Source organism: Scyliorhinus canicula, chromosome 23 (genome assembly GCF_902713615.1).
Source record: "Scyliorhinus canicula chromosome 23, sScyCan1.1, whole genome shotgun sequence".
Taxonomy (NCBI): Eukaryota; Metazoa; Chordata; class Chondrichthyes; order Carcharhiniformes; family Scyliorhinidae; genus Scyliorhinus; species Scyliorhinus canicula.
Window position 1 is genome coordinate 476,930 of NC_052168.1, and position 12,282 is coordinate 489,211.

The window sequence follows — 12,282 nt, forward strand, 5'->3', positions numbered from 1 at the left end:
GGGGACTGTGAGGGTATACTGAGGGGACTGTGAGGGTATACTGAGGGGACTGTGAGGGTATACTGAGGGGACTGTGAGGGTATACTGAGGGGACTGTGAGGGTATACTGAGGGGACTGTGAGGGTATACTGAGGGGACTGTGAGGGTATACTGAGGGGACTGTGAGGGTATACTGAGGGGACTGTGAGGGTATACTGAGGGGACTGTGAGGGTATACTGAGGGGACTGTGAGGGTATACTGAGGGGACTGTGAGGGTATACTGAGGGGACTGTGAGGGTATACTGAGGGGACTGTGAGGGTATACTGAGGGGACTGTGAGGGTATACTGAGGGGACTGTGAGGGTATACTGAGGGGACTGTGTGGGTATACTGAGGGGACTGTGAGGGTATACTGAGGGGACTGTGAGGGTATACTGAGGGGACTGTGAGGGTATACTGAGGGGACTGTGAGGGTATACTGAGGGGACTGTGAGGGTATACTGAGGGGACTGTGAGGGTATACTGAGGGGACTGTGAGGGTATACTGAGGGGACTGTGAGGGTATACTGAGGGGACTGTGAGGGTATACTGAGGGGACTGTGTGGGTGTACTGAGGGGACTGTGAGGGTATACTGAGGGGACTGTGAGGGTATACTGAGGGGACTGTGAGGGTATACTGAGGGGACTGTGTGGGTATACTGAGGGGACTGTGAGGGTATACTGAGGGGACTGTGTGGGTATACTGAGGGTATTGTACGGGTACGGAGGGTATTGTGAATGAAATGAAATGAAAAGAAAATCGCTTATTGTCACGAGTAGGCTTCAATGAAGTTACTGTGAAAAGCCCCTAGTCGCCACATTCCGGCGCCTGTCCGGGGAGGCTGGTACGGGAATTGAACCGTGCTGCTGGCCTGCTGTAAAAGCCAGCGATTTAGCTCAGTGAGCTAAACCAGCCCCAGTTGTGAGGATATGCTGGGGGGACTGAGGGGACTGTGAGGGGGCTGTGGGGAAAGGGGACTAACCCGCTGCCGGGATGGGCCTGGTCCCGCCGCCGGGATGGGCCTGGTCCCGCCGCCGGGATGGGCCTAGTCCCGCCGCCGGGATGGGCCTGGTCCCGCCGCCCCGCTGCCGGGATGGGCCTGGACCCGCCGCCCCGCCGCCGGGATGGGCCTGGTCCCGCCGCCGGGATGGGCCTGGTCCCGCCGCCCCGCTGCCGGGATGGGCCTGGTCCCGCCGCCCCGCTGCCGGGATGGGCCTGGTCCCGCCGCCGGGATGGGCCTAGTCCCGCCGCCGGGATGGGCCTGGTCCCGCCGCCGGGATGGGCCTGGTCCCGCCGCCGGGATGGGCCTGGTCCCGCCGCCCCGCCGCCGGGATGGGCCTGGTCCCGCCGCCCCGATGGGCCTGGTCCCGCCGCCCCGATGGGCCTGGTCCCGCTGCCGGGATGGGCCTGGTCCCGCCGCCCCGCTGCCGGGATGGGCCTGGTCCCGCCGCCCCGCTGCCGGGATGGGCCTGGTCCCGCCGCCCCGCCGCCGGGTTTCCCTCACGGGTTCTCTCCGCCGCCTCCCGCTCTCCGCTAACCGCCGCCGCCGCCGGGAATCCAGAAACTTCTACCGCGCGGGGCCAACCGTTAAACACAGCGGCAGCCAATTAGCGAGCGGGGATCAGCAGCCAATCAGCGTGCGGGACCGACAGCCAATCAGCGAGCCGAGCCGGCAGCCAATCACCGAGCGAGGCCCGCAGCCAATCACCATGCGGAACCAACAGCCAATCACCGAGCGGGGCCGGCAGCCAATCACCGAGCGGGGCCGGTAGTAGCCAATGAGCGAGCGCGGAGCAACGGCCAATCAGCGAGCGGGGCCGGCAGCTGCCAATCAGCGAGTGTAGACCAATGGTGCAAGGGGTGGGAATCTGAAGCTGGTCACTTTGGCAGGAAGAATAAAGAAGCGGATTAACGGGAACCGCCACTGAAGGGTGGGGGGACCTGGGCTTCCTCCTGGCTGAAGGGTGGGGGGACCTGGGCTTCCTCCTGGCTGAAGGGTGGGGGGACCTGGGCTTCCTCCTGGCTGAAGGGGGGGGGACCTGGGCTTCCTCCTGGCTGAAGGGTGGGGGGACCTGGGCTTCCTCCTGGCTGAGGGTGGGGGGGGACCTGGGCTTCCTCCTGGCTGAAGGCTGGGGGACCTGGGCTTCTCCTGGCTGAAGGGTGGGGGGACCTGGGCATCCTCCTGGCTGAAGGGTGGGGGGACCTGGGCATCCTCCTGGCTGAAGGCTGGGGGGACCTGGGCTTCCTCCTGGCTGAAGGGTGGGGGGACCTGGGCATCCTCCTGGCTGAAGGCTGGGTGGACCTGGGCTTCCTCCTGGCTGAAGGGTGGGGGGACCTGGGCATCCTCCTGGCTGAAGGGTGGGGGGACCTGGCATCCTCCTGGCTGAAGGGTGGGGGGACTGGGCATCCTCCTGGCTGAAGGGTGGGGGGACCTGGGCATCCTCCTGGCTGAAGGGCAGGGGAATCTGGGTTTGCTCCTGGGTGAAGGGGGGGGGGGGGTGGGGTGGGATCTGGGCTTCCTCCTGGCTGGAATGAGCCGGTTGTCTTCCTACCATTTGCTCCACCAAACAGGTCAGGGCATCCCATTCCCCGGCCACCAGTATACCCAGGTTCAATCATCTTTGTGACCTCCTCGAAAAAGGAACTTGAGTATTAACGAACCCCAGTAAAATTGCAGTCAATGGGAATCAGAGGGAAATCTCCCTACTGGTACTTAGCAGACAGGAAAATAGTTGGGGTTGTTAGATGCCAATCATCTCAGTCCCAGAACATCGCTGCAGGTGTTTCTCAAGCTCATGTCTTACGCCTAATTGTCTTCAGCTTTTTCATTAATGACCTTCTCTCCATCAGAAGATCAGAAGTAAGGATGTTTGCAGATGATTTTGTCGAGATAGTGATGTAGTGGTATTGTCACTGGACAAGTAATCCGGGACCCAGGGTCATGCTCTGGGGTCCTGGGTTCGAATCCCACCATGTGAATTATGAATTCAATAAAAATATGGAATTAAAAGTCTAATAATGACCATGAATCGATTATCATAAAAATCTATCTGGTTTACTAATGCCCTTTGGGGATTCAATCTGGTCTGGTCTTAATCTAACTCCAGATCCACAGCAATGTGGTTGTCTATTAAATGCTCTCTGAAGTGGCCTAGCAAGCCCTCAGTTGTAACAAACCAATAAAAATGCTCAAAGGAATGAAACTGGACAGACAACCCAGCATGATAAAGGCATCAGAAACAGCAACAGCAAATTTAGCCCTGTTGACCCTGCAAAGTCCTCCTTACTAACATTTGGGGGCTTGCATCAACCTTGGTAAAGGTGTCTGACATCACTAGTCAAGCAACAAACTGTCATATTCATGGAATCATCCCTTACACATGTCTCAGACACACCATCATCATTCCTGGATTCCCACAGATCTAGCAGAAGTGGCAGGTGGCACAGAGGCATATGGTTGGGTGGGTGGGTGTTGCCCTGGGAGTCCTCAACATTGACACTGAAGCTCAATGCTTCACAGCTCCAGGGTCCCAGGTTCGATTCCCGGCTTGGGTCACTGTCTGTGTGGAGTCTGCACGTTCTCCCCGTGTGTGCGTGGGTTTCCTCCGGGTGCTCCGGTTTCCTCCCACAGTCCAAAGATGTGCAGGTTAGGGTGGATTGGCCATGATAAGTTGCCCTTAGTGTCCAAAATTGCCCTTAGTGTTGGGTGGGGTTACTGGGTTATGGGGATAGGGTGGAGGTGTTGACCTTGGGTAGGGTGCTCTTTCCAAGAGCCGGTGCAGACTCGATGGGCCGAACAGCGTCCTTCTGCACTGTAAATTCTATGAAATCTATGAAGTCTCATGGCACCAGGTCAAACACGGGCAAGGAAACTCCTGCTAATTAACACATAACTCCCAGCTGATGAATCAGTACTCCTCAATGTTCAACACCATTTGGAAGAAGCAGTGAGAGTGGCAAAAGCACAGAATGCACTTTGGGTGGGGGACATAATGTCCATTACCAAGAGTATAAATGATGGAAGATGAACACAGTAGTTCTAAATATATCCTTTCAGGCCATTTGTCTGATTTATACCACACAGTTTACAAATATCACTGCTGGAACTAAATCAAACGTTCCCTGTGAGGGCTCCTGCCAGTTGTCTTACTGGGCCACATGATTTCTTGTACTCTGAAAACAAGATGAAAACACACTGATCTCAACAGCTACAAGTCTAGTAACGCTTCTAGCATTTTAAAATTATAAGTAAAGGGTTTATTAACAAGAAAATGGAAGCACAGAAGATTACAGTTACACATTTAAAATTAGTCTTACAAAACAGTCCCAAAAAAGACTCCCTACATGGTCAGGCCCATTCTCAGGCAACAAAGAATCCAGCAATGTTCTCCAAAACAAAGCTGCTGTCATTTTTTTAAAAATAAAACATTTTATTGAGGCATTTGTGATTTTGTAACAATAACAGAAGAAACAGTGCACATACAAATATAAACATAGTGCAAAGGCCATCTTCCTCCCTTACAGGTCCCAGCTTTCTTACACACTAATCTAAGCTAATCACACCCCCCCTCTCTGCTGACGGTTAATTTTCACTAAAGAAGGCGATAAAATGGCTGCAACCTCCGGACGAACCCTGGCATTGACCCTCTCAGGGCGAATTTGATTTTCTCGAGACACGGAAAGCTAGCCATGTCCGATAGCCAGGTCTCTGACTTCAGGGGCTTTGAGTCCCTCCAAGCTAATAGTATCCATGTCTGGGCTACCAGAGAGACAAAGGCCAGAACGTCTGCCTCTTTCTCCTCCTGGATTCCCGGATCTTCCGACACCCCAAAAATAGCCACCTCTGAACTCGGTGCCACCCTTGTTTTTAACACTGTGGACATGACATCCGCAAACCCCTGCCAAAATCCCCTAAGCTTCGGGCATGTCCAGAACATATGAACATGGTTCGCTGGTCCTCCCGCACACCTGTCTTCTATCCCAAAGAATCTGCTCATCCGGGCCACTGTCATGTGAGCCCGGTGAACAATCTTAACTTGTATCAGACTGAGCCTGGTGCATCTTGTGGACGTGTTGACTCCACTCAAGGCATCCGGCCAGAGACCATCCTCTATCTCTCCTCCTAACTCCTCTTCCCATTTGTGTTTCAGCTCCTCGGTCTGCGTATCCTCTGACCCCATGTGTTCATTATAGATGTCCAAAACCCTCCCCATCTCCCACTCACACTCTGGAAACTACCCTGTCCTGTATTCCCCTTGGTGGTAGGAGCAGGAAGTCTGAGACCTGGCTGCGTAGGACGTCCCGGGCCTGCAGGTACCTTAACTCATTCCCTCCCATCAATTCAAAATTCTCCTCCAACTCCCTGAGGCTGGGAAGCTCCATTCTGTGAACAGATCTCCCATCTTCTCAATCCCTGCTCTTTGCCATCTCCGAAACCCTCCATCCAGGTTCCCCTGAGCAAGCCGATGATTTTTGCAGATTGGAGACCAAACCGATGCTCCCGCTGCTCCCCACGTGTTTCCTCCATTGCCCCCAGACTCTCAGGGCCGCCACCACCATGGGGCTGGTGAAATACCGTGTCAGCGGGAACTGCAGAGCTGTTACAAAGCTGCTGTCATTTTAATAAGGCATATCATGGCCTCTCAAACTCTACTTCCACTGTTGTAGAAATCCAATACTTTAGAACAGCACCACTTTTTACGGACTGTTCTGGCTTGACTAGATTGCTGATTCAAATTGGCCCTCTTCTCCCAGCCCAGAGGTCTTCTCAAGCCTAGTTGGTCTTCTCACACAAATCCTCTTCACACCTTAAAACCATTTTTTCTGCCATCTATGATTCCATTGTCATTAGCAGTTCTTAGAACTCAACTTTTCTAAAATACAAAACAAAAATTTTTCATTCATTTATGGGATATGGTCATCACTGGTTGGGCCAGCATTTATTGCCCATCCCTAGTTGTCCTTCAGAAGGTGGTGTGAGTTGCCTTCTTGAGCATCTGCTACACCCATTGTGCTGTGCGGGAGGGAGTTCCAGGATTTTGTCCCAGCGACAGTGAAAGAACAGCCAATATATTTCCAAGTCAGGGTGGTGAGTGACTTGGAGGGGAACCTCCAGGTGGTGGGGTTCCCAGGCATCTGCTGCTCTTGTCCTTCTAAATGGAAGTGGTCGTGGATTTGGAAGGTGCTGTCTAAGGAACGTTGGCAAGTTCCTGCAGTGCATTTTGTAGATGGTACACACGTCTGCTAATGTTCATCGGTGGTGGAGGGTTTGAACGTTTGCGGGAGAAGCAATCAAGTCGGGCTGCTTTGTCCTGGAGTGTTGTTGGAGCTGCACTCATCCAGGCTAGCGCAGAATGTTTAATTAAACTCCTGTGCCTTGTACATGGTTGACAGGCTTTGGGGGGGGGGGGGGGGGGGGGGGGGGTAACTTACTCACTGTAGGATTCAGAATCTTTGACCTGCCCTGGTAGCCACAGTATTAATATGGCTGGGTCCAGTTCAGTTTCTGATCAATGGTAACCCCCAGGATGTTGATTGTGGGGATTCAGCGATGGTAATGCCAGGGGGCGATGGTTAGATTCTCTCTTGTTGGAGATGGTCATTGCCTGGCACTTGTGTGGTGCAAATCTAACTTGCCACTCGTCAGCCCAAACCTGGATATTGTCCAGGTCTTGCTGCATTTTGACATGGATTGCTTCATTATCTGAGGGGTCGCAAATGGTGTGAACATTGTGCAGCCATCAGCAAACATCCCCACTTCTAACCTTATGATGGAAGGTCACTGATGAAACAGCTGAAGATGGTTGGGGCCTAGGACACTTCCCTGAGGAACCCCTGCAGTGATGTCCTGGAGCTGAGATGATTGACTTACAACCACCACAACCAGCTTCCTTTGTGCCGGGTATGACTCCAACCAGCGGAGAGTTTCCCCCCCGATTCCCATTGACTCCAGTTTAGCTAGGGCTCCTTGATGCCACACTCGGTCAAATGCTGCCTTGGTGTCAAGGGCAGTCATTCTCACCTCACCTCTGGCATTCAGCTCTTTTGTCCATGTTTGAATCAAGGCTATAATGAGGTCAGGAGCTGAGCGGCCCTGGCAGAACCCAAACTGAGCATCCGTGAGCAGGTTATTGCTGAGTAAGTGCCACTTGATAGCACTGTTGTTCCTTCATATTTTGCTATGCCCCCTACTTTCATATCAAATAAAATTTAATAACCTTGCCTCATTTCATTATGAAACTATTGGTAAATTTAAAAGCGTTTTACTTCCCGTTGAAATTTAACAGCTGAAAAAAGGCAGGTCCCTCTGTATCTCCTAATGCTAATTTACCAAAAACCACTTGACCAGGAAAGTCAATTTACCAATGCAAGCATCTAACACCTGTATTCATTTTCCTTCAATTCTTGTATTAAATCTTTTCCCAACTTAACTAAATTATTTGCACATACATACCCACACTGCCTTCTTTATTGAATAATGCAATGTTCCCAAAAAATATTTTTAAAAGCATCCACTTTCACACTTTCCTTCCGCCAAAAAAGTCAGAATTTCAAAAAGATGGTTCAATTTGCTGAACCCATTTTGTATTACTTGTTACATTATCTATAAAAACAAAATTATTACACTATCGTGTGCATGGATCAACCACAAAAAAGTCTTATAAAAGTAGTTAATCCAGTCCATTCTATTAGCTAATTTCCAAGTTCTTTCAAATTCTATACTGACAACACATCTGCAATTAAGTTTTTTCTCCCAGCCTCATGTGTAACTGTCTGTGGGGAGTCTGCACGTTCTCCCCGTGTCTGCATGGGTTTCCTCCGGGTGCTCCGGTTTCATCCCACAGTCCAAAGATGTGCAGGTTTGGTGGATTGGCCATGATAAATTGCCCTTAGTGTCCAAATAGGTGAGGTGGGGTTACTGGGTTACAGGGATAGGGTAGAGGTGTGGGCTTAGGTAGGGTGCTCTTTCCAAGGACCGGTGAAGACTTGATGGGCCAAATGGCCTCCTTCTGCACTGTAAATTCTATGAATATCCTCTCTGTGTTGCTTGCAAATTTTGAAATGATGCTCTGTATAATCAAATCTACATACCAAAAAGTTGATGATCTTTGCTGCAATATTTTATCATAAATAGCATTATAGATATAATAGGCATAAGAATGTACATTACATAATATTGTCAGATTATGAAACAAATATTTTTCCCTGCAGGCTTGTAAATGGGTCTATTTAACACGTTAACTGAGACAGTCTCAGTTCTACACACAAATGTTTTAATCATGAAAAATCCAATTACATTGTAACCATTCATAATTGATTAAAACGGTAAAGTTTGAGGCCACGAGAAAAGTCATATTGCCAAACAAACATCAAATGTATGATTTGCCGAATGAAAGTTCAGATAAATCTCAGGCTTTTTTAAAACCCAGTTCTTAAAGTCCACAACCCTGAAACATTTCCATCTCTCAAAGTTAATCCAAACTCTTGAGTCAAGTACATTGTATAATTTATTTGGTATACTTGAGAGATTCCTATACTTGTACTAAATTAGCAAAATATCTATTGAAAAATATCACATCCAATACATGGTGCAGTGTGATATATTTTATTCAGCATAATATTACAGATATCTATCCCTTGGAGTGTGCTCAGGAACATATCCATCATTGAGACAACATTTCCATAAATGTTAGTTTAAATGTTCATTGGTACCAATGCTGTTTAGTTTGATCCTTGAGCTAACATCTGCATCACACTTTGACATTCTCATCATTCTCATACTTGGGTTGTGGGAGTTTGCTTCTCTAATTTACTTAAAAAGTGTTCACATGCCACATCTTTTTCTATTAACAAATGTTACCTATTATAAAATAACATGGATCTTTCTTCTTGGGTATCGTGAATATAAATGAAAAGTTAAAAAAAAATCACTCGCTCTAGTCCATTCTATAATCCTTAGGTGGTTCTTCTAAGGCTGCTGTCCCTCGTATCGCTGTTCACTGCTGCCAGTGAAGAGGCTCAATTACCTGTGGACAAGACAATCAGTTAACATACTAAGTTCTGATGAAAGGTCATTGACCTGAAATATTAACTCAATTTCTCTCTCCGTGGATACTGGCAGGTCTGCCGAGTCTTTCCTACACTTTATGTTTTTATTATCATATGGTCTCATCCTAATCTATATCAAGTACTATTAGATAGAGCTTGTTACACCTGTTTGCTTCCTATTCACTGAGCCGAGGACAGGCTATTTTTTTTAAGAACAGTACAGCACAGAACAGGCCCTTCGGCCCTCGATGTTGTGCCGAGCAATGATCACCCTACTCAAACCCACTTATCCACCCTATACCCGTAACCCAACAACCCTCCCCTTAACCTTACTTTTTAGGACACTACGGGCAATTTAGCCTGGCCAATCCACCTAACCCGCACATCTTTGGACTGTGGGAGGAAACCGGAGCACCCGGAGGAAACCCACGCACACACGGGGAGGACGTGCAGACTCCACACAGACAGTGACCCAGCCGGGAATCGAACCTGGGACCCTGGAGCTGTGAAGCATTTATGCTAACCACCATGTTACCGTGCTAACCATTAATTCATTTTCCCTTTTCAAAATATCCCAGAGATTGAGGCAGTTATTATTGCTCTAGTAATTTATTCAGATAGCACAACTCGTAAAATCTTGTTCTCAAAGAGTTACGGTTTCACTTGTGAAATTGACATTTTGGGACGATTTCAAAAATAAATTTTACTCATGCAAAATCTGTGTTTATTTACCACACGGGCAAATTTTGCAACCTCTTGCATAATATACATTGGCTGGTATACTGCAGAAAATTTACACATTGGGGAAAATCAAGATTAGAAAATGAAACCGGGATAAAACAGGGTGATGTCTCAAGACATATTGAGATGCAAATTAGCATATCAGTGAGAAAAGCAAGTGTTTCCCTGGGTAATTAGAGGAAAACAAGGGGATATAGTAAAGGGAACTTCAAAGTGGAGAGTGCAAACGTTGAAAATGACAGTCCTCCCAAGATTCCTATTTGTATTTCAGTGTCTTCCTATCTTTATTCCGCTGTCCTTTTTTAAGCAGGTCGACCGAGTGATCACGGGCTTCATCTGGGTGGGCAAGACCCTGTGGGTAAGGAAGGTAATGCTTGAGCGGAGTCAGGAAGAAGGCGGCTGGCGCTGCCAAATTTTAGCAACTATTACTGGGCGGCTAATATCAGGAAATGGGTGGTGGAGTGGGGGGGTTGGCATGGGTGCGTATGGAGGCGGCTTCTTGTAAGGGCACCAGTCTGGGGGCATTGGTAACTGCGCCTCTGCCGCTCATGCCGGCACAGTACTCCACCAGCCCCGTGGTGGTGGCGGCCCTGAGAGTTTGGGGCCAATGGAGGAGGCATGTGGGAGCATTGGTCTGGTCCCCAATCTGTGATAATCACCGGTTTGCCCTGGGGAGTATGGATGGGGGGTTCCAGTTATGGCGGAGAGCAGGGGTTGAGAGGAAGGGGGATGCATTCATAGAGAGGAGCTTTCAGAGTATGAGGACGTTGGAGGAAAAGTTTGGGTTGGCGAAGGGAAATGAATTCAGGTATCTGCAGGTGCAAAATGTCCTTCCTAAACAGGTGTCAACCTTCCCGCTCCTACTGCTGAGGGGGATTCAGGACAGGCTCATTTCCAGAGGGCGGGTGGGGGAGGGGAGCATCTTGGACATCTATAAGGAGCTTATGGAGTTGGAGGTGATGCAGACCGAGGAGCTGAAACACAAGTGGGAGGAGGAGCTGGGGGGAGAGATAGAGGATGGTCTATGGGCAGATGCGTTGAGTAGAGTCAAGGCGTCCACACGTGCCAGGCTCAGCCTGATACAATTTAAGGTTGTTCACCAGGCTCACAGGACAGTGGCCCGGATGAACAGATTCTTTGGGGTTGAGGACAGGTGCACGAAATGTGCGGGACGACCAGCGAACCATGTCCACATGTTTTGGACATGTCCAAAGCTTAGGGGATTTTGGCAGGGGTTTGCGGATGTCATGTCCATGGTGTTAAAAACAAGGGTATTGCTGAGTCCAGAGGTGACGATTTTCAGGGTGTCGGAAGATCCGGGAATCCAGGAGAAAGAGGCAGATATTCTTGCTTTAGCTTCCCTGGTATCCCGGAGACGGATACTATTAGCTTGGAGGGACTCAAAGCCCCCGAAGTCGGAGACCTGGCTATCGGACATGGCTAGCTTTCTCTGTTTGGAGAATTAAGTTCGCCTTGAGAGGGTCCCTGTTAGGGTTCACCCGGAGGTGGCAACCGTTTGCCGACTTCTTTGTGGGAAATTAATCGGCAGCAGATGGGGGGGGGGGGAATCAAAGGCTATGGGGAGAAAGCAGGATTAGGCTATTGAGTTGGATGATCAGCCATGATCACGATGAATGGCGGAGCAGGCTCGAAGGGCCAAAAGGCCTCCTCCTGCTCCTATCTTCTATGTATCTAAGTATCTATGTTATATTAAATCTCTAACAGATGGTCAAATTAAAAGACAAATTGTGTACCATTGCAATAAAAGATAACAGCCAATGATTGTACTGGAGAATGAAAAGGTACTCCCATAACGACAATATTTATGTTTCCTTCTTTGATAACTAATTCAACAATCAGTTGGTTCCAATCATATCACTTGGCAACTTTTGCTCAATTGATTGACACAAACAGCAGCATTGTGACCAACAATAATGATTACCAAGCATTAGGGAGTTTTTGTTGAAATAGCATAAACAACAAACCTTTAAGCGTTTTGGGGTAATTTGGTTTCTTTGAGCTAATTTATATATATTAAAGACTATATTACTTAGCAATCTGCGGAATACTCATGTAAAGATTCTACTTCTGCTCTTAGTTGGAAATTTTGCACTCAGCTTGTAATTTCCCATTAACTTTGAGATACAGAAAACTTGTGCTGAAATGTTTTAAGGCATGGGTGATGGGAAGAATAGTAATCGAGGCACTTCAGGCCACAAAAGTGATTGTCAACTGGTCATGGGAGCAACATTATTGATGGGACTGTGCCATGGAAACTATTTGTCTGAACTTTTCTGATGCAATTTGTAGAAACTAGTTACAATTTGGCATCAGCAAAGACATGAACAAATCAGTTGTTCATCCTCCTGAATTTGGAACTGTAGATAGCAGAGGGAGATCAAAAGTAAAAGAAGAGAAATTACAATCTGCATTATTGACTGATATCTTGCAATCTCTCACCTTGACTTATACC

At 48.8% G+C, this 12,282-nt stretch overlaps 2 protein-coding genes across 9 annotated transcripts in view; both read right to left on the reverse strand.

The window, feature by feature from the left end:
- LOC119956439 (inositol 1,4,5-triphosphate receptor associated 2-like) overlaps window positions 1-1,687 on the reverse strand; it is a 140,966-nt gene extending 139,279 nt beyond the window's left edge. For 3 of the 8 annotated variants that reach the window (XR_005458638.1, XM_038783671.1, XM_038783665.1), the window contains exon 1: window positions 1,525-1,618. The gene's annotated coding sequence lies outside the window, so the exon portion shown is untranslated. Of the gene's footprint in view, window positions 1-1,002; window positions 1,039-1,524 lie in introns of those variants that run through there. The other 5 variants (XM_038783667.1, XM_038783670.1, XM_038783666.1 and 2 more) reach the window with 4 other exon arrangements.
- A 6,922-nt stretch (window positions 1,688-8,609) lies between these two features.
- The window catches only part of LOC119956441 (dickkopf-related protein 3-like), a 34,608-nt gene continuing 30,935 nt past the window's right edge, over window positions 8,610-12,282 (reverse strand). The window contains exon 4 of the mRNA XM_038783676.1: window positions 8,610-9,046. Coding sequence (XP_038639604.1) covers window positions 9,017-9,046 — 30 coding nt within the window. The 3' untranslated portion in view covers window positions 8,610-9,016. The remainder of the gene's footprint in view (window positions 9,047-12,282) is intronic.